The following is a 26,519-nucleotide window of genomic DNA, read 5'->3' as shown; positions in this document are numbered from 1 at the left end:
AAAAAAAAAAAAATAATAAAATACCTCAAGGGAGAGGTGGGCCAAGCCAAGACAGACATTGGCTATATTATTTTAACTTTCAGTCTTACCAAAGGCTGAGCAAGATACACATACCCCTTAGGTTTCCAGCACTTTACTCTTTTTTTTTTTTTTTTAACAGGACATGTTCACTTGTTAATGTTTTTTCACAAGGGTTCATATGGAGCTTAATAAACTTGCTGAATTTCCCTTGGAGATGGTTAGATATCAATTACAAAGAAAACTATTTCTTATAAGGTTGAATCTGGGATCATGGAAGGCCAAAAATAATCCCCAACATTATAGAATGAAAGAAAAAAACTGTCTAGTGAACCAACCAGGACAGAAGTTGAGGGAGAGAGACTTTTTTTTAAAAGGTGTCAAAATACCTTATGCTGTTTCAGTAGGAATGGTAATAGCATGAGCATCCCCCCGTCATGCACAATCCACCACACATCAATGTTGCCCTCAGAAAACTGCTCCACATTGCTGGGAAAGAAGGAGATGTTTTTGGCCACCAGCAGGGCCAGGTGGGCAGCAGTTGTCACTCGAACTGTGCCTAGAGAAAAAATAGAGAATTGGGATAAGCAGAGATCAATCTTCAGGCTTGCCTTGCTTCCTACCATGTCAGCAAAGAAAGGGTAATGGCCTTTTATAGTCCTTTGAGTAGGGTGTCCTGGTTAAACAGTAGGTTATACCAAATCAAGTAGCAAAAGTTTAATAAAGATCTGAACAGCTAACAGAATTAGACTGAGAACCATGATTTACATCACGAGCTGTATTCTGATTACTATATTTCTAAGGGGGGGGGGAGTATATGAATTTGGGAGATTTTGATGCTGAAGAACACTTTCTCCAACTCCTGAGAATGCCATGTGGAAGATCACACATGGAAATATGACAATTTCAGAGATAATTCCTAACATAAGACTTGGCAAGATAAACAACTGATGAACATTATGTGAGGCTGGAGGAGGTGAGAAGAATTAGTTGTTACTACTAATAGTTATTTGTGCTGTCTGCTCAGTCACTCAGTCGTGTCTGAATCTTTGACCCCACAGACTATAGCCCACCAGGATCCTCTGTTCATGGAATTTTCCAGGCAAGAATACTGGAGTAAGTTGCCATTTTTTCCTCCAGGGGATCTTCCCAACCCAAGGATTGAACCTGCATCTCTTGCATCTCCTGCATTGGCAGGTGGATTCTTTACCACTGTGCCTCCAGGGAAGCCCAACAGTTATTTAGATGCCCTTATAAGGCTATGTTTCAGCAATGGCAGAATTTCTACTGTAGGAGGCTAGAGCATGGGGTCAAAGTATATCCTCTATTTGGGCCCTCAAAATAGTATAAGAAGTGCTTTGTACCAATAAAAGTCTTCCAAGCTCGAGCATCTTCACTCTGGCGCCAGCCATTTGGCCATCCCATCACCACTGTGTTGTGCTTCATGCCCCCAAGGCCACATGACTGGATGAGGTGGGAAATGCCCTCCCTCAGTTTGGCGGCCACCACCAGCTGGGAGAATCCTTTCACCTTCTCTGCCTCCATTAGATGCTTTATGGTCTGAAAGAGAGAACCAGAACCTCAAAATTGGATTACTTTATCCTGGGTCTTTTAACTTCTTACTTCTTCTCCATATTATATTCCCCTCCTCTTTCCAAACTCTGTATAAGATCGTATCTCATACAGAACAATTTAAAAAGTTTAATTTATCCCAATTAAATTTTATTATCCTTTGCTTTTTCACTTTCTAGGTGCTTACTACACATGTAGATAGTTGTCTACATGTTGTTCCTCTACATTTCCCTCCCTTCTGCTTTTCTTTCTAACATATCAAACAAATTAAGAACAGGGATCTTCACAAAGCAAATGTTCAGTATTCCTTAATGGCCCAGGGTTAGTGTGAACATAATCTTCCTTCCCCAGTGTCAATCTTGTGCTGACTCATATTACTAGAAATTCAATATGACAATTCAGTTTCACTTCAGAATTTTCTCTGGTATGTTTTATTTTTTTGTTTCTATTTCCACATTTCTTTTGAAATTTTAATGGTGATTATTAATGACACTTGTATTTCTTTTACTTCACTCTCTTGGTGGAATGGTGAAGGGAATAATGGTATGGAAAATGGATATGATTTTCCCAAAGGCACAGATTAAGTCAGGGTGTATCTAGATTAATCAGTGTCTCTTGATTTCCAATACTGTGCTTTTTATTTATTTTTATGATCATTCTGGACTAATGTTTCTTCAGCACTTTTAGTTTTAGTATTTCAAAGCTAAACATTTCATTTCATTCCAAAATGAAATCCAGTAAATTAAACAAAAATTTTTTTTTATTACATTTACTTGTTTGTTTACGCTGTGCTGGTAAATTTTCACTGCAGCACTCAGATTTCTCTATTTCTCTATTTGTGGCATGTGGGTCTAGTTCAATGACCAGGGATTGAACCCTGCCCCCATGGAAGCATGGGGTCTAAGCTACTGGACCACCAGGGAAGTCCCTCAGTAAAACTTTTAAAATGCAACTGAAACTTCCCCAGGGTAGTTCTATCTATTGCTTATAATAAATATTAGAATTGAAACTACTTTCTTCTTCAGGAAGAAGTTTAATTCCCATAAGCTAATCAGACTTGGCAAAAGAATCCTGGTTCTGCTACCATGTATTAGGATTAGTAAAGAGGAAGAAAATGTGCTCATTGCTCCTTTGTTTCACAACTAGATTGAGAGGAATTGTCACCATGGTTCAAGGAATGATTTATTTATGTGACTTCTCTCAGGGCTGAGTCAGTGTCTGGAGTCTATTTGGAAATGGTGTATAGCCTTGATAGTCTTATAGTTTAGAAAGTTTTTAAATGGGAAGAATATATTATTATCTTCTGGTTCACTTTATTATTTGGCAAATATGACCATACAAGTCAGCACAAGAAGGACACCTCCTAGGTTGCTCAGGAAAGGGATCAACTTAGAAATTTTAGGTCTTGTGATTTAGCTGCACAAAACCATAAGCTAAATTACATTCTACTAGGTCATTAAGCCTTGACCCTTACCTGCTCAGCAGCTAACGCTTCACCATAGTTCTCCAGGAAGTTCCCGACGATGACAGAGCCCACAATTGTGAGACCCTTCCCTGCCTTAAGCTGTGAGGCAAAGGTGAGGAGGCGAGGATGCTTGACGTGGAGGTCTTCATCTAGCTTCAGCAGCACAAGCAACTGAGGCCTGCAGGGAGGTCAGCAGGGGGGTGGTGGGATGAGAAAACACTGAATCTGAGGACAGAATGACAATCCTCCCCTTTAACTTAGAAGATCTGTATAAGACATGTAATTTGACAGAAGGAAGAGATTAGAGAAAATGAGGCTATATAATCATTCTGAATTTTTTCAGTATTATCTCAAGTTGATCAGTCTTGAAGGAAGAATGAAAAGGGTAGAAGTCTAGATCATATATCATATAACTAAAAGGTCACAGAGATCAAGGATTTAGAATCAGTCAAAATAGGTCCATTACATGAATTCCTTGGGTCACATGATTTCCTTATGCTGTAATCAATGAAGTACACAATTCTGTATGGCAATTCTGTTGATTTTTTTTTACCTCCAGTTTTTAGTGTGTGGCGGTCCTTCCTCCAGCCTAAGCAAAGCAAATCGGGCTGCACTGAGGGACAGCCCGCGGATACCATCACCCCATTCTTTCTCAGCTCTGAGAGAAAGAGGCGAAAAGAGCAGAGACAGATTTAAAATCTAGCAAGTACAATTTCAAAAGCTGACGTTTACTTTATTTAAAAGTAGCATACACACAATGTAGATTGAAAATTGTATTAGCTATTTCTCTGATGCTCACTACTAACACAATGAACCCACTGTATGCAGATCAACACCATCCTCTATGAACACACTGCACTGTACAACAGTTCAGAATAAAGGCTGAGAGGGTCACTCACTTGTCTGCGACGTAGGTGCTGAAAAGCAAGAATGCTAAATAGCAGGTTGGATTAGGAAATTACTACAGATCCAAAGTTCAAATTAGTTCAAATATAATGCAGAGAAAACAAAACTCAACGTAATCTAAATCAGAGTGTTATTTATTCCTAATTTGGGCAAGTTGTTAATGAAGTTGTTACAAAGTTATTCAGGACTGATTTCTTTTTCATCTCAGACACAATTCCTTGTCTGAAGAGATAAGCAAGAATATTTATATTTGTTTAATACCAATCATTATTATTTCAGTACCTCCTTTTATTTTTTCATTGATCCATATTTTCTCAATAGGTTCCCCTTATGATCACAATTTAGGTACAGATGAATTTATCCGGATCCCTAACGTAACTTTCACTGGTATGGCTCTAACCAAACTAGCCAGTTTCCATAGTTTTAGCATCGATCAAGATTTTATCGACAGACTCACCCTTGGTACTCAATATATTTGTAGATCATACCAGCTATTACCATAGCTACGATGGCATAATACCAGGAAGAAATGAACATCAGAGCCAGACAGATACTCATTCCCATGAAAGAGAGTGCCCTAGAAAATTAAAGACAAAAACAAATAAAAAATGTTTTTTCTAAGCAGCTATAAGAGAAGCCTGTGATAGAGGTGCTTCTTAAACTGGTGAAAACATTTTTTTAAACTCCAACATGTTGTAGACAGAACTTCTGTAAAATGCAGTAAAATTGAATTACTAGAAAAAAATGTTATATGTTTGGATGCCATGCCAATGTCAAATTGGTATAAAAGTTTCTAAACATTTTTTCCTGTGTGTGTGTGTGTGGGGGTGAGGGGGGCGCTGTGCCATGAGGCAAGCAGGACCTTAGTTTCCCCAACCAGGGATTGACCCCATTCCCCCTGCAGTGGAAACACAGTCTCAACCACTGGACCACCAAGGAAGTCCTTTTTTCTTAGTTTTTATAGTTATCTTATCATGGATTGGCAACAAGCAGTAGATCTGCACTGAGCCCCAAAGCATCCTTGAAAAGAAAGTGAAAGTGTTAGTTGCTCAGTTGTGTCCAACTCTGCAACCCTATGGTCTGTAGCCCACCAGACTCCTCTGTCCATGGGATTCTTCAGGGAAGAATACTGGAGTGGGTTGCCATGCCCTTCTCCAGGAGATCTTCCTGACCAGGGATTGAAACCATGTTTCCCACACTGCAGGCAGACTCTTTACTGTTTGAGCCACAGGGAAGCTCCTTAGTGGTGATGTTTCCCATTGCGGGAAAAATACATAAATGAACCGGGATGCTACAAAAGTCATCGGCAGTTACGAGAACAATTAATACCTGCATGGCAAAGCAGGGATGGGACATGTAGTCAGAATTATTAATAACTCTATGATTTTTAGAAAAAAAGCATTTCATGAGAGTATTTCTAAAAACTTTATGAAAATTTATTAGCATACCTGCAGAATCCACTGAAAAAAAAATCTGCCATTAGTTTCCTTACTTTACATAGGGAACTTGAAAGAAAATAATGAAATTCTTGTTTTGATCAAATAAATGAGATAGACAACTACATTTACTGAAGTTGTTCTGTGTAAAGAATGAACTAAGTTGTATGACAAATTTCAAAGAACAAACAGAGCAGTTGTTAATCGGGGGAAGATTAGATCCAATGAATGAAAATATAGGGTGTAAAGAGAAAGAGGAAAAAAACACAAAGGCAACTGGTAACACAAAAAACATTCATAATGGACTTTTAACTAACATTAAATCTAGAAAGAGGATTAACGGTATTAAGATCAGTTGACGATCTAAAATTGTGCCAGATAAAGGTCACATCACTACCCACCCGTGGTAAGTGAAGCTAGAAAGGGATCAAGGAAAAAGTCAGCAAAGAGGAATGTACAAACAAGTATATAATAGGACATATTAAAGAACTAGCTATGAAAGAAAAGAAATGGGATGGTGGCTAAAAATGTGATAGTTCCTTTAAGGACTGAAATGTGAACACAACAGCAACAGCGGTAGCAACATTTCATTAAGAGCTTTACTACGTACCAGGCACTGTGCTAAGCACTTTAGGTTATCTCAAAACAATCCTATGAGATAGATAATATGATTAGTCCCATTTTATTAATGAATAAAATGAAATTTTATGTGGTTATGTGCTTTGATGAAAGCTACAAAGCTAGGAAATAGTAGAGCTAAACTTGAACTTAGGTCATCTGATGCCATAGGCTCATACTCCTTTAAAAAAAAAACTTACTTGAATGTGTTCTTTTTCTCTCTCTTTTTTAAAAAAATAATTTTATTATTTATCTATTTATTTTTGGTTGTGCTGGGTATTAAATTTAACTAATCCAACAAAGAAGAAATGAGAGCCTGAACTCTGTACTAAAAAAACATAGTAGGATGGTAGAAATTCATGTGAACACAGGAAGCTAAAAGAGACAGTATGAAATAGATGGCCAAGAAAAAAACTGGATTGAGAGTTCAGAATCTCCTAGCTTTCAAGTTCAATGATGAGGTCTCTCCAAATGTGGGGAAGAAGGAAAAAAGCAGACTTACCAGTGGTAGTAGCGGAACCGGGGTCTCCAGTTGGGTGTTCGAAGCAATGTTTGCAAGGCACACGCCAAATTCACAAAGAGGTAACACATGAGAAAAAACCTGGCAGAATAAAAGAAGTATGAGGAATGATTATTATTGTAAAATAATTCTGCAAGGATTACTTTAAATAACTAGAGAGCTTTGCTGTATTTAAGGCTTTGTTCTAGCCCACTAGCCTTTGAGTAAGACTAGAGTGTAGAAAAACTTCACCTCCTCACAAACTTGCTCAACCTCCTAAGTTCTCACCCGGTGAAAGACACTACCACTTTTTATCCAGTTACTCTTGGGATAATACTCAGTTTTCTCTTCACTACTCAACCTTGTTCCAGGTTCACTTACCAAGTCCTATGGATTCCCCCTATTTACAAAACTCTAAACTTTTCCCCTCTCCTTTCCACCTCTACTTCTATCAGCATAGTTCAGGCTCTCACTTCTTCTTTGTTGGATTAGTTAAATAAGCTTCCAACTGGCATTGGAAGCTTCCAACTTCCAGCTCAATTTTGGCCTCCTCCCAACCTATCTTTTATACAGAATTCATCATTATGAAATAGAAATATGACCATTTTGTCCTCAAAGGATTACCCACTACTTTCAGGTCCTCTGTGATCCACCTCTGCTTACTTCCCTGCTCTGCACTTAACCCTACCTGCACCTTCCACTCTCAAAGTCAGACTTCCACTTCTCTGAATGCACTGCACTATTTCTCAATTCCTTCACACACATTCCCTGCCGGAAATCTCTTTTACCCCTTCACTCACCCCTTCACTTCATGATATAAGCATCACTTCCTCCAGAAAACCTTTCCTGATTCTCAGTCCAGTTAGGTGCATACTGTAGAGCTCATAGAACATGCAGTGTTCACCCTGACCACAGTACTCATCACACTAGACAAGGATCACTGGTTTCTTTATCTACCATCAGTTCCCTAAGGTTTTCTCTTAGTCATCTTATGCTTATCCTCAGCATACTGAAAATAACCTAGAGGGCCAGAAAATAAGCTAAGCTTTAATGAAAGTTTTCCCCCTCAAATTATCATAGTATCTGTTCTTTGCAGAAAAGTATAGAAAAAAAAAACTTGGGAGGAAATTCACAATCATAACCGCTAACATTTAGCACACCTTGCATATTTACTCTGTTTATTATGTTTTTAAAAACATAGATGAGACCACACTGCACCTATCATTTTTTTCCCTAGCCACACTGCATAGCTTCTAGGATTTCAGTTCCCTGACCAGGGACTGGACCCATGCCTTTTGGCAGTGAAAGCATGGAGTCCTAACCACTGGACCACCAGGGAATTCCCATGAACCTAGACTTCACATATACAACAACAAATGAAGAGAATAACTGGCTCTTACATGGAAAGAATTGGAGCCACGAGATCCAGGGAGGCAATAAGGATTCCCAGTTCTGCAATGGCAGCAGTTAGAAGTAAAGCCCAGGTAGGTTCCCCATTGGCTTTGCTGTGACCAAAAACCTGTACATAGAAGTGAAGTATCAGACAGATGAGTGTGGGAAAGGTTTGAGTCAATGTTCCCTAATTCCTCTATGCTACAGTTTCAGAGATCTTTAAGATAACAGCATTACAACTGTGGTAGCTTTTAAATACCTTTATTCCACTCACATATAAACTCACTAGGGATTTAGAGGGCTATACAGAGTCTTGTGCTAAAACCCATCTTCATATTATATGACCCAATAATTTCCAAGCCTGTGAAGATCAGTTTCTCCTAAAACCTGAGAAAAAAGGAAGAGGGAATAGAATAGGGTCACTCACCCTCAGAAAGGGTATGATGTTATCCTTGGCTATAGCCTGTAGAAGCCTCGGTGCTCCTGTGAGACTCTGAAGTCCAGCCCCACATGTGGAGAAGAAGGAGCCAATAACAATCACCCACGGGGATGGCCAAGATAAGGTTCCTACCACCAGATTGCCTTTCACAGCATCTCCAAACCTGGGAGAGAAATCAGAGTGGGGACGTTTCACCTGGAAATCACTTTAGATGAAAATGCTAGACAGACATTCACTCAATTTTTTCTATTTATAATTTTTTATGCTCACAGATGAGAAGAAAGGAAAAATACTAGTAGTCTGTATGAAGGAAATGAAGAAAGGAAGTTTCAAGCTTTTATTTAGAATGCCAATCAGATACCCTTATGTCTCATAGAGAAAAAAGAAAAACTTTTAAATTTTTATTATTTGCCCTCCTTTACTTTTAGTTTCCCAACAGCTCTTATTGTAGAGGAAAATCCTCAATATTCAGACAAAGTCACTGCTTTTTTGAAGAATACTGTTGCATCATATACAACAGCGTACTGGCATCCCTCTTGGGGACCTATATATATGTACTTTCTATTGTTAGTTGTGATACACACCTCAGGTGGGTTTTGAGTTTATGAACTGTCTTGGTGCTGCATGGGATGACCAGACATAATGGAATATAGGTAGGTGGCTGTTACAAAGAAATCAATTACTCACTTGTCTCTGAGGACAACACCTTCAATACATGCACCAAAAAGGACAACGTTGCTTAAATCTAAGACATTGAGAGTCAAGGAAACTGCCATTCACCCTCTAAGATGAACGTAAACATAAACATAAACATAACACTCAGGATATTTCTATCAGTAAAATGAGTGTCTAAATTGACTAATCTCATAAAGAATCCACCTGCAATGCAGAAGACCTGGGTTTGATCCCTGGGTTGGGAAGATCCCCTGGAGAAGGGAAAGGCTACCCACTCCAGTATTCTGGCCTGGAGAGTTCCATGGACTAAGTCCACAAGGTCACAAAGAATCAGGCACGAGGAAGCAACTTTCGCAGGTAGATTATCTGGTGTGAAGTGAGGTGGTAGAAAGCAGTTATATCTTTATTACCAGGATAAAAATACTGATCACCCTTATTTTATGGCTGCTCCTGTAACTAAAACTCAAACTGGATCCATCAAAAGGATACAGACAAAGGAGGTGGTCAGGATGGCGAGGATAGTGCCAATGGGAATGGACTTTTGAGCATCTTTCAGATCCCCAGATCTGTTCGATCCTGCCATGATGCCTTTAAAAAAAGAAAAAAGAACAAGTTAACTTCTTTAGTTCCTGGACACTGATATTTGTATACTGCTATCAAAGACTAGAGGAAAATCTAGGAATCCTGAGAATATAGCTTTGTCTCCTAAGAAAAATCCCTTCCTGGGTCTGATCACCTATAAAACAGGCAACAGCCCATGTGCTTACCTGTGACAGAGGGAAAGAAGATGCCCACCAGAAGAGTGAAAGAGGTGGTGATGTCCACAAGGACATACTCATGGTTTAAGCTGCCTAAGACATCGGAAGATTTGGCTGAGGGCTTTTCAATGATCTCTCCCTTTGGTAGATAATTACTCCAAAGATTCTCTGCAGTGGGAACAAAGGGTATAAAAGCAGTAGCAGTGTGGAAAGGACTGGATAATTTTCTAACCAACAGTATTCTAAATCATCTGTCATTTATATGGTTCTTAAGGTATGTTTGCGTCTATAGAGCACAGATGTATGCACATACATATCATATAGTAAAGCACACAAAAATAAAAACCTAATGCCCTTTCTCATCTGGTTCAAATGTAGTTTGACAAATACTTTGGTATGTACAAATACAGTTATGTTTACCAATGCAAATTAGCAAAAGTTAAACAGACTGAGCTGAATGCCCTTACAAAATTTATTTAAAAAAAAAAATTATGTATCAATGCTAACACCTTAGTGTAAACTTGCTTACATGCAAAGAAATTTGTGGACCAGACAGTTAAGACAGAAATCACTTTAGGAAAGAATTTCAAAAATTTATATGAGTCAGGAAAACACATGTGGATTTGAGGACATTAAAGTAATTCTAGCTGTTGCTGTTTGAAAAACTGACAACTTTACAATGTGTTAACACACAGAATACTTTATTGTCTTATGTTTAAAAGTCATTTGTTCAGCCCTGCTTTCAAGAGCAGTAAATTTTAGCAAACAATGCTACAAATATGTCCTGGAAAAGGATAAATTCATTAACAGAAAAGCACAAAGATGTTGCATTGAGCTTTATGCTGAGTTTAAGAAGGGAAGTGGCACTGTGGCAATGAGTGTTGATGGGTAATAGAAGAGTAAGAAATGTGTCCCCAAACCTCCTAACTCACCTGTAATGACACCGCTAGCCAATCCAGGGATGCCCTGGATCGAAGTGACATTATTGTGAACAAAGTATTCATCACAAGTGGCATTGAAAAACTGACTTGAGTTGCAGAAGAAGCCCCATAACTTTGACGGTACTGTCATGTTGTTAGCTTCCTTGGTCTTTGAGCAAACATCAATATGTCTTGATGAAAGGGTGCGGTTGCCCAGCATGCAGACACTAAGTGAAAAAGAACAGGAACAAAACTGAAGCCAAGAGGAAAAACCATTTTAAAAAAGGAAATAGTTTAGAAATAGGTTAGTATATATATGCTTGCAAAGGAAAAAAAAAAAAAACTCATCTTGAAGAGTTTTTACTGTCATGGGTGGGAAAAGAACTACTATTGACTAGCACTGTAAATGGTATCTTACATTTTCTGCCAACCTAACCCTTACAGCAATCTCACAAAATATGTACTGGTATTTCTACATTGTGGAGGAACTGAAATTTAGGGAGAAAAAGTAGCCTGCCTGAGCTCACATTAGGTGGTGGGTAGTAGTAACAGAATTCAAATACAGGAACTGTCTGAAGATGCTGTGCTGAATCATCTTATAGAATTTCTAGGTTATTAACCAATTGTTGGGTCTAAAATAAATCTTAAAAGAGTCCTTTTGCTCTTCTAAGACACACACACACACACACACACACACACACACACACACAAATTCACCTCTTTCATTTTGGCCTAAGAAAAAGCCTTATGTTCATAACAACCCCTTGGAAAACATATAGAAAAAGGTCAAATCTTCTGGATACTGTTTCAGGGAAGACAGCTTGGCTATAATTAGGCCACCCCTCTATGGCCTAATAGAAAACTGTTTTTGAACTTAAGCCCAGACCTAGTGGAGTGAGAATATTTAAGGATAATACAAATACAGACTGTTCATTTCATTTTTTAAAATTTTTATTTTTTTTTCTTTAAACCAAAGATATAAATACAAATAAAGGAATAATACACCCACAGTTAAAATAACTCAGGAGGAAAAAAGCAACTTTTGAAATCTGCAAAATGATAGCACACATATGTGATAAATCATGTGCCTGTCACTCAGCTTCAACAACTCCCAACATTTCCCAGTCTTGTTTTATGCATTCCTCTAGGTTTTTAGACTTGTTTTGCTGAAATATTTTAAAGAAAATACCACATATGAATTTTGCCCACCAAATAAGAGGAGACACATCAAAGGAAAACTTGAGGCAAAATGGAATTTCCCAAGTTAAGATATAGCCAGAATGAAGCCTTTAGTACTTTTATGACTCAAGTGGATCTCCAGTTACTTTACAGCTCCTGGATGAGCAGACTGAAAATTTATCATGGACAGCTCTTAGCACAGGTGAAGAAATACTGGACTGGGAGTCAGCAAATCACAGGGTTTGTGTTCTTGCTCTGCCAATCATTAACTTTGGGGCAAATCATTTAATTTCTCTGGACCTGTTTTTTCATCTTGAAAAATCTGTTTTTCAGTAATCAGGTTAAATCAATATAAGACTGATGAGTGTGATCCCTGGATTATTCGGATGATTTTTTCAAAGACAGTCACTGTAACAAGGTTACAAGCAATACTCAGTGCTGGCTAGTTCCTATGCCACTAGTCAAACGGAAAACAGGTGAGCCTTTGAGTCACATACCTGTACAAATCCACTTCTACTTCAAAAAGTATACATTAAGGCACCTATACTACTTATATGTATGTCATATAATCCATATAGAAACATACATATGCAAATGATGTGACATTTATTTCCCTTTATTTTGTGACTAGAGAGTTCATTATTGTACTAAAAACAAAATAAAAAATTCAATTATAAATACTTAGGTAGGAATTAAGGTTTTCTTGACTCTCTTGATTTTTCATTAATAAAAGGAATCTAACATTTAAATACTTTATTAAGGTTTCTGGCAGTAACTATGCTGTTTGAAAGCCCTTAATGAATAGTTCAAATATACATACTCATTATCAGAAGGTTTTGAAAAACCTACTATCTATATTCAAATGATGGCCACAGCTGCCAATTCTATGCTTGGGACATAAGGAAGATGATACACACAGTTTCCTCAGAGGCTTCCTGCACAGATGCTAACTGGGCTTATCCAAGAGGGAAATCTCAGTGAAACTGGGAAGTTCGGCCTTGAAATGATCACATCACCAGATACTGTTAATGACTACCCAGTAATGGTGCCTAGTCAGAGAGACACGTACGGGAAGTGTGGAGGGGCGAAAGAAGACTTGATGGCTCCAGCATAGATGGCCAAGATGGACACAATGACACAGGCCAGAAAGAGTGAGGCAAACTTGTTCACATAGCGTACGCCGATGAACACCACCAATACCATGAGGACCAAGAAGGCTGTCCCATAGACACGCATGTTATTTAGCATGGCTGCTGACTCCTTGAGTGCATCGTCACTATGAAAGATGGCAGCTCGAGGGACAATATATACCTGTTAAGCAAAAAAAGGAGAAAATGAGGTCATCAAAGTTATCAAATAAAACGGCTGTTGTTTGCATTTGCTTTCACAAACGAAAGCAAAACTGAGACAGAAAGTGACTGGAGACATAGCCTAATTCCTGTTTCGATCTAAAATGCCTACAAAAATAGGAATATCATTGATTAGCCTACATGCTATTCTGAATACTTAGACTTCCAAATGGGAAAATAAGGGATATGTTATTAGCTTATTCAAAGTGTTATACAAAATAACTGTAAAGATTATCTTGAGTCCTACTTCTGCTATTTTTACTTTAAATCGTAAAAAATATATCCTAGTGAATGAATAAATAAACATTTTATGTCATTGGGATAAAAACATCAAAAGACATATACACTTTATTTTACTTTTTCCCCATTAGCACGAGTCTTGCCTCTGAGACTTTACCTTTTTGGCTGAGGTGGCAGGGTGCTGGTGATGGGGTGGAAGGGAGGGAGTAGGCAGGCCAAAGGATAGCCTCAAGCTCTCTGACTCATACTCCCAGTAGGAGGTCAATGACAGGTCAGCAGTCAATCACTTGACTGATTCCTATAGACGACTTCTCAGAAGCTTTGGTATCAAACAGCAAAATAAGTCCAAATCTGTATATTTTCCATACTACAGACCACAATTAAGCCACGACTCACCAGAAAAATTTCAATGGCACCAAGGATATACATAGCGGCTGCAAATGTGGTACCGAGATAAAAGCAGAGGCCAACAGCTCCGCCGAACTCTGGGCCCAGTGCTCGGGAAATCATAAAGTACGAGCCTCCAGCTAAAAGGGAAAACAGAAGGTGAACACGATAAAGAAAGTATGCTAGAAACAGGAATGTAAACAAGTCGTAAAAAAGGATAAATGCTTCAGGCTTTTAAAAACCCTGAATGTGATAACAAGTAGATTTCCCAGTAGGAAGTAAAAGATGAAACCTTCACACTACACATCTAATATCCCACATGAAGCAGCACAATTTTGTATTACTGAGAAAAATATCAGATTATATTTACCACAGGCATCAGATAGCTGAGTAAAATATAAATTCTAACTAAAAGAAGCCAAAAATGCAGTAGAAATGAGATATTTTTGCTTAAAAAATAAAGATTTTTTTAAAAGAAGGTTTCTCAAGACAAATAGCAGTGCCTGTGGCCAACAGACTAAATAAATAACATTCCTTGGAAGTCTGCACCTCTATCTTTATAGCATAAACACACAGTAATCAGTGACAATCCATGAACTCCAGTCTCAGCTACTGACCTGGCACCACTCCATTAGTGGCAATGGCACTCATGGAGATAGCAGTCAACATCGTCTATAAAGAAAGAGAAAAGAGAAGGCTGTTGCCATACAAAGATGCCATTTCCATTCTACTTTCCCATCTGCCGGCCTCAGAGCACCTGAGTATTCAACTCTACACGCTTTTATGGAGGGAGTTCCCTCATACTCAGTGGCATGGAGATGAGATGATGAGCTTCATCACTGCACTAGTCACACTACTGGTATCGGAGCATTCCGTTAAAAGGCTCCTACGTGGTAATCACTGGGTTAGGTGCCATCAAGATCCACTGGCCCTGCCCTGGTCTTCTAGTTAAAAACTTGGAAGACAGGTTGGAAACTGAGTAAACACTGGCTAATATAACAAGAATAATATTCAGTAACGAGAACCACTGAAGACTTCCGAGTTCACAAGAACTATATTTTAAAAAACACTACCCGATAGTGGCAGAGTACAGAATGGACTGCAGATAGGGAGCAGATGGAGGCAGAAAGACTTGTTAGCAGGCTAACACAGTAGTTCAGTGAGAGGTAAGGACTGCAGTGGTAGAAGTAGGAATATAAAGAAGGGGTTGAACAAGAGAGATTTCAGAGATCTCATTGGCCTTGATACCTGATGAGATATGACAAGCAATCAAGGAGTCAAGTATGACCCTGAAGTTTCAAGACTAAGAAACTGAAAAAAAAAATGGAGTTATGAATGATATGGACTATGTCCGCTTACCCTGCTTTGCATGATACTCAGCTCAGCAGAATGTAGAGGGAGTGTGTGATGGTGACTGTAATAAGTCAGTAGACAGCTTAATAATAAAAAAAAGTTTATAATAATCTATCGATTTACAACAAAATTGAGAGATGTAGCTGGGATACACAGATAAGAGGAATTTAAATTAAAGGAAGACCAGAATGTTCTCAGTATAATGGAAAGAAGACCTGGAAATAACACCCCAATTTCTGGGGAAGGGGTAAGGGATGACACTTCAAAACAAAATACTTCTTACCCCCAAACAACAATCAGCTGTTTACTGGTACGGCAGTGGGGTAATACATCACATTTTCTAACACATTTTCTGTCACAACACTAGCATTACCAACTCAAATGGTTTGTCTTCTGAAGTGTTTGAAGTCAGGGGCTGTATCTTCTACTTCCAAGGGAAGCCTTTCTTTGTAATTTTGAGTGCAATATATTACAGATATAAGCAGTGAGTAACTGACTAAACTGAAAATCCTTTAGATTTTAATATCAAAATAATCTCTCCTGTTGAGATCATGAGTATTTTCCTAGTATGCATTCTTTCTTTCATTCCCAAAGAGGTTAAAGCATGATACTCGTGAGCTCTTGCATGTTCCAGGTGATTTCCAGGGGTCAACTTGGGACTTACACAGCAGCAGCAGATAAGGACAATCGCAAAGGCCTGCAGAACTCCAGCTGTGCCCACCACCCATGTAAGGCGTAGAAACAGGATCACTCCAAAAATATTTTGTAGACATGGGAGGTAGACACCCATGAAGGTACCCATTTGGGGAGTCTGGAAAGAAAGATGTTGACGAAAAAAAAGATCATGTAGTCATCTAGAAGAGCTGATTCATCCCTTTACTTTTATATAAAAACTTGTGCCCTAACTATAATTTTAATTGCAAAACAGAGATGATAAATTTAAGCAGTATCTTTAAATAGGCACATACAAAATCTCCATCTAACCGATGTCTATCACCATACTTAATATTTCTAGAGATACATATTTTAACTTTATGGAGGTCTCCACATGTTTTTACATAGGAATCCCATCACGGACTTTTATGTGCATCTCCAACAATTTAAAAGTTTCTGTTCTTCAAGGGCAATAGTTTTTTAAGAAAAAAAAAAAAAAGGGGATAATGACTTGATGGAATTTCTTCAGAATCTGGCATAAATCTTTCATAGTAGTTGGTAAATGGAGTTGATAAAAAAGACCTGAGTGTTGCTTTACTCCTGAACAACCAGAAAGCTAACCTGTAATGTTGTTCCATATTTTCATGGGTGTGGACACTTTCCTTGTGACGTGCTACTCCCTCTCCCTGGAATGCTCATCTCCCAGCTACACATTACACAACCTGCCCCTCAGGTGCCTGGCATATGCAAAGTGTTCATAGTTCTTGAGCAGAGTGACACCCTGGACATTCTTCCTCTCCTCTATACGGGGCCCCCTTAACTGGCCTTACTAGGCTAAGGCCTCACCTTGGTGGGCTTCTTCTTCCCCTCAGTGATGTTCTCTGCCTCCTCGTGCTCCTTTGCTCCTTGTGTCAGGTTAGTGTAATTGGCCAAGCGGCTAAGGAGAGAAGACACCTTCGGTCTGGTGTCCATTTCTTCCTGTATAGCCAGAAGGAAGGAAGAAATACATGATGAAGGACACTGGGAATGATCCATCTACCAGAAAACTGCAAGGTAATCACAGGCAACTATTTTTTAAAAACTTATCAATAAAATTTTATTCTCTCCTCATATTATAAGATGTAATCAGACCTACATAAATTCTTAGGAAATTCTTAAATGAATAGCTTTATGACTGTAATAGTTGACAGAAGACAAAAAACCACACTGGCTCCTTATAGATAGTTATAACCTCATAAAAGGCTTCCCAGGTGGCGCTAGTGGTAAAGAATCCACCTGCCAATGCAGGAGATGCAAGAGATGCTCATTCAATCCCTGGGTCGGGAAGATGCCCTGAAGGAGGAAATGGCATTCTCCCCCAGGAGAATGAAGATCTTTAATGCCATAATATAAACCAAAAAGGTCTTCCCAGGTGACTCATTGGTAAAGACCCGTCTTTCAATGCAGGAGATGTAGAAGGCATAGGTCTGATCCCTGGGCCAGAAAGATCCTCTGGAGAAGGGCATGGCAACCCACTCCAGTATCCTTGCTTTGAAAATCCCATGGACAGAGGAGCCTGGCAGGCTACAGTCCATGAGGTCGCAAAGAGTAGGACACAACTAAGCACGCATGTGACTGCAAACCTCATAAAGAACATTGATAACATCAGTTTTAATCACAGTACTGCTCACAATCTACTAAGAGTATTACTAACAGTCAACTCATATTTACAGTTATTATTTACAGCACCAAGCGTGGACATGTCAATGAAAAACTTTTGTGACTGAACCAAATATTCACCTCAGACCTTTTCTTGAAGGAAGCTAAGAGAAAATATTATTTAAAAAATAGGAACACTGAGAAAAGTGGCATTCAAATCATTGTCCAAAGTAAGACAAAGCAGTGCTGGACTAAACCAGGCTCCTTTCAACAGTCAGGCCACAGATTCCATCAGAATCCATGCCGTCTTAGTCAGATGAGACATTCAGGTCCTCTTAATCCAGCAGCCTGCTTCCTACCTGCTTTTTGGTTACTGCTGTGCTAAGTCGCTTCAGTCGGGTACAACTCTTTGTGACCCCATGGACGATAGCCTGCCAGGCTCCTCTGTCTGTGGGATTCTTCAGGCAAGAATACTGGAGTGGGTTGCCATGTCCTCCTCCAGGGGATCATCCCAACCCAGGGATCGAACTTACGTCTCTGGCAGCTCCTGCACTGCAGGCAGACTCTTTACTGCTGAGCCACTAGAGAAACTCTTTTGGTTACTAGTTCTAAGGTAAATAACATCCATCCCAAACACAGAATTGAAAAACTTTATACTTCATAGATTATTACAACATAAACATTTACATCCTAGTTAAATTAGACAGCAAGAGTCTCCATATGCCTGTGATGTCATTCCTCTTTATTTCACAGAAATTTGGTTCAATGGTTATTTATTAACTAGCAATAATTAGATTAAATAGATTAAATCAACTACAATGACAAACTATAATGAGTATTATATTTTAACAGTTAGTTATTAAATTATCCAACCTGTACTATTTTAAAACTAAATGGGGTGGAAGACAACAATCTTGAGATTTCTGTTCCTGAAGTCTCTGCCCTAGTTTTCTCTCAAATATTACCTCAAAGAGTGCCAAATTCTTATCAAAATATTCATCTCCTTCTTCATAATTGGAATTGTTAAGATAAGCATTTCGCGCTTTCTTATGTCCATCATCTGGAAAAAAAAGTATACCATGTTAGTGTCTCACTGGTACTGAAGAGGCATCAGCACCAAAGAACTGCATGTTGCCTCTGTAATAATAGAACTCACTTTCATATTCAGATTTTCATCTCAGAGTGGTAGCATTGCCTGGAGAATGTGACTTCCTCTTGAAAAGGAGCAAAAGCAAATCTCTAAGAAGTAAACATGGGTCATTCCTTTTCTTAACAATGTGAAGACTGGAAACACCATTCTTTTAAGACTCTAGCCTAGAGAGACCCTACTCTTAACGTCATCCAAAGCCAGGAGGAAAAATAAAAAGTCATTGAGTACCTGCTGGGTGTACAACACTGCTGGTCAAGGCTACTTTACACACTGTTCCTGTTGATAATGGCAATAAAAGCCGCTGGCCGTCAGGGCTGTCTGACCTTTTCTAAATGACACCATTTTTGTACAAACATTTGCCACATATCTTTTTATGTGAAAACAGGCATCCCACAAGAATTTGGTGAGCCCACTGAGGAAAAACGAGAGAGAGATTGGGTTTCCTAAAACAGTAGAGATTCTGTTGTTTGAGTGCTTTCTTAACTTTGATTCTTTATCATGTAAAAGTTACACAGTTATACAGGTTTGGCAGAAGAGAAAATTTTAATAACTGCGTAAATGTCATTAAGAACTAAGATTTTATTCCCTGGCAACACAATAGTTAATAAGACTCCATACTTTCAGTGCAGGGGGCACAGGGTTCAACTCCTGGTTGGGGAACTAAGATCCCACATTTGGCACAGTGAAACCAAAAAATAATAAAGCCCCCCAGCCCCAAAACTCTAAGATTTTAAATATTGAGGAACTAGAGATCAATATAAAAATTAAAGATTTTAATCTCAAGTCCTAAAACCTTAAATATGTAAGATGAGCTTGGGAAACAGAAAGTCAAAATAACTGAGTCATGTCAAAGGACAGAGGAGTCAATCTGAAGGTGTTCCCACTGGCTAAAAATGGGATAATGTGAACACTAAAAATATATAATGCAATGAATTCAAACGCAACTACTTGAAATATCCAAATGGTACATAAAAAAAACCAAAACTAGTCCCCTTCGCAGAGTTGCTATGAAAAAATATCAAAGTCTGAAAAATAATAAATGTAAATAATTAAGCAATTAGCTCTAATCCCACCTTGCCGGTACCAACTATATTTCAAGGTAACCAAACAGAGAAAATTTCTCCATCATAGAAACATTCTAGTTAATAAACGCAGATGGAATGATATAATTAGAAAAACAACACCAATTTCCAACCCCTAATGAAATAATGGTTATGAGCAGTCATCATCAATGGTTGCTGAAAGCATTAGGTGAAAGCCTGAGACATAACCCACTGATCAAATTTAGCATCACTAAAAGTGGGACAACACAATCTTCTACTGTAATGTGATAAAAGATAGACTTGTACAATTTATGATGTATTCTTACCCAAAGAATGAATGGAAGCTGAATATAAGCAAACCTCTAAATCTAACTATCAGCTCACACAAAAGAAAGGAAGAGCAACATCACCAAATGTCAGGAAACAATCAGAGGAATATGAATATGGATTGGTTATATTCTTTAGAAAGGGCAAGTGAAATCATATGATATCTGGAATTTTCCTTAAAATATTCTGGGGAAAAAATCTGGTGGGGGCTGAAAAATTTGCAACATTGTTGAAGCTGGGTGATGGGTTCATGTTGTTTCATTATGCTATTCTACTTAACTCTTCTGTACCTCTGGAAATTCCCATAATAAAAAGACATAAAAATAAATGCAATTATTATCCTCTCTCTAATGCTTCCAGAAAATTATAGAGAATGACACAGCTAAAAAGTATCACCACTTTTGAGTAATTCATTTATTCAATTAACCCAATAAGTAAATACTTACTAAGTTCTTCTATGTTGGGCACTACAACAGTAGACAAGGCAGTTAAAGACTATTTTCACTGTGCATATACTAAAGTCACAAAAGACAGAAAATAGCTTTTAAAAAAGTGAAAAGTTCAATGAAGAAAATGAAACATGTACTGGGATAGATTATGACTGGGGATGGGAAGGCAGACAAGTTTTGGTAAGTTCATTAGAGTAATGATAAGCAGGTTCTCCAGAATTATATACTATAGTATGTGCCAAATATTCACATAGGCTAATTTTAAAATACTAATGTGATTTCACTGAACTTGGTTTCAGGAAGAGAAGATACACTTGGTTTTCATGAGCTGGTAAACAAGAGACATAATAAGGACACACAAAGGATAAAAGTAAAGGAAAGAGATATATCAGGAAAAACCTAACCAAAATTAAGCTGGTCAAGTTTTATTGCTAGCAGATAAATTTTTCTTTAAGAGAAAAACTTTATTAGGAATGAGAGGGTAACCATACAAGGCCTAATCACCAAGGAAGTATATAAATTGTAAACATACATCTATTGTTTATAGTTATCTCTTTCTGTGTAACAAATGACTCTCAAATTTAGTGGCTTAAACAACAGATACTTATCATCTCAGTTAGTGGGTGCTAGGAATACGGACATGGCTTAGCTGGGCACTCTACTCCACAGTCTCCTGTCAGAACCGTGGTCTCACTGGACGGCCTGAGAAGAATCTCTCCCAACCTCACTTACATGGTTGGCAGGGTTCAGTTTTGTTGTTTTTCAGGCTGTTGGCCAAAGGCCTTACTCAACTTCCTTGCCATGTGGGGCTTTTCACAGGGCAGCTTACAGCATGGCAACTGGATTCCCTCAAAGCACGCCATCAAAGAGCCAGAGATGGGGTGCAGGGCAGATCTCACAGTCTTTTTGTAATCTCATTTTGCAAGTGACGGCACTTTTGTCATATTCTAATAATTAGAAGTTTTGCAGTCATAAAGTCCAGCCCTCACTCAAAGGATAGAGGATCACACAAGAGCATGAATACCAGCAAGAAAGGATCAACAGAGCCAATCTAAAAGGTTGCCTAGGGAGTTCCCTAGTGGTCTACTGGTCAGGATTCGGTGCTGCACTGGTGTGGACTGGGTTCGATCCCTGGTCAGGGAACTGAAATCCTGCAAGCCAAAGTGCAGCGAAGGGAAAAAAAGGCCATATCTATCCATCCATCCATCCATCCATCCATCCATGCCTCAAAATATTTGAGGCAAAAATAAATAGAACTATATCAAGAAATTAATCTACCATCACACAGGGAGATTTTTAACATACTTTCCCTCAATAATTGATAGGTGAAGCAGACAGAATAGCAAAGGTAAAGAAATCCAAATAACACAATGAATAACCCTGACCTTAATGGAGATAAGAGTTCTGCATGCAAAATAAGAGATTATATATTTTAATCAAACATACATGGAAAATTTATATATGGAAACTTATCATGTACTAGATCTTAAAGATTGTACAAATATTAAACATGTCAAATATAAGCCATGATCTTGGTGTATAACAAGAAGTTAGAACTTAATTATAAACAGACAAATTTAAAAACCATGCAAATTTAGGAATTAAAAACCACACATTGTCTAACAATTCAAGGATCAAAGATTAATCTACTTAAAAACTGAGTAACAACAAAAACACCACCTATTGAAACTTGTTTGATGCAGCAAAAGTATCACTTCAAAGTAAAGTTATTGCTTTTAAGGTTTATATAAGGAAAGTAAAAAGAATAAAAATTATATGAGCTAAATACCTACTTTAAGAAGCCAGAAAGGAAAGAGAATAAATCCTAAGACAATAGAAGGAACAAGATAATGATAACTATACCAGTTGTCTTTTGGTTAAATGTCCTTTTATGTTTTCATTTTTCCTGGGTTCTTATGCTGTAGGTAGACATCCTATAAAGAGCGTGTAGCTGTGTTTTTAAAAATGTGACAATCTTTTTAATTGTCAAGTTAGGCCCATCAACCTTAGCAACTGATATATTTGGACTGAATTGTTCCATCTTTTAATTTCTCTTTGGTTTTCTTTCTCTCTGATTCATCCTCATTTTCTCTCTGGATTTTTTGGTTTACTTTCCCTTATTCCATTTTTCCTCTCTCCTCGCTTGGAGTTTTCACACTCTATTTCTATTCTTCTGTCAGTTCCAACTCTTGCCTCCTGACTTACATATTACTGTCCAACATTTCTAGGAGTTTTTTTTTTTTTTTTCACTACACAAATAAGACACTAAAATTATTTCATATTGACAACACTGACTTGAGTGAAGGTCTACATTTACCATTTCACTTGTTCAATATTCTTTGTTGCATTTCAGAATACTAGTCTTCAGGGATCATTTTTCTTTTACTTGCAGTATATTCTTTAGAATTCCTTTCGAGAAGGGTTTCTCAAACTCAGCATTGTGAAATTTCAGACAGTATAATTATTTGTTGTAGGATATTGTCCAGCACATTTCAGGATGTTTAAGAGCATCCTTGGCCTCTAGTCACTAGATGCCAGTAGCATCTCCAACAGTGACAATCAAAAATATCTCCAAACATTTCCAAATATCCTTTGGGGACAGAACAGTCCCTAGTTGAAAACAAATAGTTTAGAGCAAGTTTTGCGGTAAAAAAATGTTGTTGGCTTTTACTTATCTACAATTATATTTTGCCCTTAACCCCAAGTGTCTTGCTAAGCACAATTCTAGGATAGTAAAATTTTTCCAAACACTTAGACATTCTTTGTTATCTGAGAAGTTTATCGTCCTGTTGTTCTTCTGATGATCTGTTTCTTCTCTCTGCTGCTTTCAAGATCTTTTCTTAGATGTCCTGCAGCTTTATTAAGATATGTCTACATGTGGTTTTCTTTTTGTTCACAACTACCTTTTGCCTGTTTCTACTGTTTAACCCCTTCACTTTAAAAAATATCAACAACTGTTTGTTTACCTTCTCTTTAAACAGTCTCATGTTCCTAGCTGCATCCTCTGTTAAATAATTTAGACATTTAATAGTGTTATATTCCAGACTCAACACCACTTCATTCCTTTTGAAAGTTACAACAGGAGGAAAGGAGTCCCAGCTTTAGCATACTACTTCCCTGTTATTCAATAGCCCTATAATATTGTTGCTATAAAAATCTGACTTCAGAACTCCCCTGCCCCCACCCTGCTGCCCGCTGGTCTAAGCCATCCCCTAGCAGCTCTGGCTTCCTGGGCTGCAGCCCTGGCACCTCTGTTTGAGGCCTCTCTAGTCTCAAGTTTCAGGTGCAACTACCCTAACTTTCAGACACTCTGGTTCTAGAAGTTTCTGACTCAACTTCTACTCACTTGCTTAATTTTGTTTTGGGTAGTTGGAGGGAAGAGTGTCTCCAGAGACTCTGCCTGTGTTTATGAGACCAATGATGCCTTCCAGATTGTCTTACCCAGGGTTTACTTGTGGTGGTAGGAGGGTCCAGCAGAGCTCCTGGTCAATTATGAAATGTCAGGGCTTTCTGGGCAAGGTGCAAAGCTCTCATCAGAAGTGGTTAACTGAAAGGCGTGGTTCAACCAGGTATGAAATCAAAAGTGGTTATACTGAAGGGCGTGGATCAATTCTAGGTCTGAATATCTTGGAAATCATGCTGCTTTCTGATGTACGACCTTCAGAAATCTGGGTCACTACTATGACTCCAGGAAATCCCAAGTGGAATGAAAATTCTAGTTTCTGAATAGCAAATAACCTTTACTCTGCAAGAACTAAAAAAACAAACAAACTCATATCCATCCTAGGATTTCTTTAGAATTAGGTAGAATCCTAAGATGCCTTTGAAGGATACCCAGCGAGACTGGCCTCAGTAATGCTTTAAACAGCCCATCAGATCACTATTATGTTTCTTTATTCTCATTTTACCAACCATATAATGCTGATATTATTGAAAAACACTGCTGTTTCATCGAACATTCAAATGAAAACTGATAGGAGTGCCACTGGCTCTACTGAAAATATCAGATTTCCATTTGTTATGGCATATTATTTTGTAGGCAGAAAGAGTATGCCAAATTCTTGCTCTTTATAAGCATTTTATTGTTGTGGTGCGATTATTTCTATAATGTTGCTTTTTTTTGTTCAATTATCACTTACACTTCAACTTAGATGTAAGATAAACCTCAGATTCCTCCCTGAGCTTGTCTAATGGCCTTTGTTGGTCTGAGCAAGGCAGAACAAGAGCAGTAAGTATACTTAATCTCCCTTGGCACAGGTTTGGGTCTGAACTATATGACCAAGTGAACACAAAAAGTTGTCTCAAATGTTGTAAATTATGTTTTTGATTTTTAGTTTGATGTGTGTGTGTGTGCTCATTTGTGTCCAACTCCTTGTGACCCCATGGACTGTACCCCACCAGGCTCCTCTGTCCACGGACTTTTCCAGGCACGAATACTGGAGTGGGTGGCCATTTCCTACTCCAAGAAGAAAGTCTGAATCAACAGCCGAATAAGAGGCACATGTTACGACTGGTTGCTTATCTCTTAAGTCCACTGTCTTTCTCTTTTTCCCTTCGCAGTTCACTTATTGAAGAACCTATGTCGTGTGTTCAGTAAAGTTTCTGATGATCTGGATTTTGATAAGCATCCATGTGATGTTGTTTAACATGTTGCTCTGTTTTCTTCTATTTCCTATATATTGGTAATTGGGTCTAGAAGCTTAACCACATTCAGCATTTTTATGGGGGAGGAAGGAAAATACTCTTATAGGGCTATTTTGATCATCCATCTGGAGGTACAGATCATCTAGTTGCTTTCTTTTTCAGATACTAGCAAATGTTGATGATGAATGCCTAGGTTCATTAATTCATGAGAGGCTACAAAAACGGTGATATTATGTTATTTTTCCTTAGTTTATTAGCTGAAATACTTTTATAAAGACATTCCCTGTAATTTACTATTTGGTTACCCACTGGTATAGTTAAAAGCAAGATAAATACTTCATTCTTTTCTTTTAGACCAATTCTCAGAATAATGAATTGATTCATTAGACTTCTCCAATGGTGACCAGTTTTTTATGAGCTCATGAATTTAAATACTGAATATGTTTCCAATAAAATCTTTTTCTTACAATCTACTATGATGATTTTATGTTTTTCCTTCAATATGTTTAATATACTAAATTATATAAATTGATTTTTAATGATAAACCAATCATGTATCTTTACCAGAAAGTAATTTTTTGTAATCTTTTTTTAGTAACTTTTAAACATACAGGTGATCCCTGAATAATGCTGGGGGTTACTCAAAGTATAACTATAGTTGACTCTTCATATCTGAGGTTCCTCCTCTGCATTTGCAGATTCAACCAGCCACAACCTATGCAGTACTGTAGTATTTACTATTGAAAAATATCCATGTTTAAGAGGACCAGTGCAGTTCAAACTCAAATTTTAAGGGTCAAGTGTATATTGCCCGATTCAGACTGCTAATATTTCATTTAGGATGTTTGTATCTGTGTTCATAAGTAAAATTGGTCTATAGTGTTCTCACATTGTCATTGTTAAGTTTTGGTATCAAGGTTATGCTAGTCTCAAATTGAGCAGAGAAGTGTCTACTTGTTTTTCTGTTCCTTGAGAGAAACTGTAGAAGAGAAATTATTTTGCTTTGAATGTTTGATAAAAACTGTAAGAACACCCGGGCCCACTGTTCATTTGCTTGCTTGCTTTCTAAAATGTTTTAAATGGAAAATGACACACACATAAAAATTCATGAATTGTAAGCATACACTTAATTCTTTATCACAACTGCAGTTTCACCCTTCTGTACATCTCCTCAGCCTGACCCTGTGTTTTGCAAGAGATCTGATGAGTCAGTGGAAACAGTAGAAACATTAAAATAACTTTACCCTGTTGAAAGGAAAGCATTTAGAAGATTTGAAAGATCCTATTATAAACTCCATTCAGCAGGCAAGGCAACTGAAGCAGTTTTTCACCTACTGGGACAAATTATTCTAAGTGAGATTTTTTATAGAATCTGGCAAGATTTTAATTCAAGCTACCAATGCCTTTT

The 26,519-nt window shown here is 37.9% G+C and overlaps 1 protein-coding gene across 3 annotated transcripts in view; it reads right to left on the bottom strand.

The window, feature by feature from the left end:
* The window catches only part of SLC12A6 (solute carrier family 12 member 6), an 87,375-nt gene that overhangs the window by 5,878 nt on the left and 54,978 nt on the right, over window positions 1-26,519 (bottom strand). For all 3 annotated transcript variants that reach the window (XM_065940018.1, XM_065940019.1, XM_065940020.1), the window contains 18 exons: window positions 18,464-18,558; window positions 16,707-16,838; window positions 15,871-16,017; window positions 14,471-14,525; window positions 13,863-13,993; window positions 12,947-13,188; window positions 10,711-10,925; window positions 9,788-9,946; window positions 9,510-9,608; window positions 9,033-9,090; window positions 8,334-8,508; window positions 7,915-8,033; window positions 6,518-6,616; window positions 4,419-4,538; window positions 3,609-3,713; window positions 3,065-3,233; window positions 1,383-1,578; window positions 408-577 (listed from right to left, as the gene is read on the bottom strand). In XM_065940018.1, coding sequence (XP_065796090.1) covers window positions 408-577; window positions 1,383-1,578; window positions 3,065-3,233; window positions 3,609-3,713; window positions 4,419-4,538; window positions 6,518-6,616; window positions 7,915-8,033; window positions 8,334-8,508; window positions 9,033-9,090; window positions 9,510-9,608; window positions 9,788-9,946; window positions 10,711-10,925; window positions 12,947-13,188; window positions 13,863-13,993; window positions 14,471-14,525; window positions 15,871-16,017; window positions 16,707-16,838; window positions 18,464-18,558 — 2,486 coding nt within the window. The remainder of the gene's footprint in view (window positions 1-407; window positions 578-1,382; window positions 1,579-3,064; window positions 3,234-3,608; window positions 3,714-4,418; window positions 4,539-6,517; window positions 6,617-7,914; window positions 8,034-8,333; window positions 8,509-9,032; window positions 9,091-9,509; window positions 9,609-9,787; window positions 9,947-10,710; window positions 10,926-12,946; window positions 13,189-13,862; window positions 13,994-14,470; window positions 14,526-15,870; window positions 16,018-16,706; window positions 16,839-18,463; window positions 18,559-26,519) is intronic.

The sequence above is a fragment of the Muntiacus reevesi genome, chromosome 7 (genome assembly GCF_963930625.1).
Source record: "Muntiacus reevesi chromosome 7, mMunRee1.1, whole genome shotgun sequence".
Lineage (NCBI taxonomy): Eukaryota > Metazoa > Chordata > Mammalia > Artiodactyla > Cervidae > Muntiacus > Muntiacus reevesi.
The sequence above is the reverse complement of the archived record's forward strand: the minus strand, read 5'-3'. Positions and strand labels throughout refer to the sequence as shown.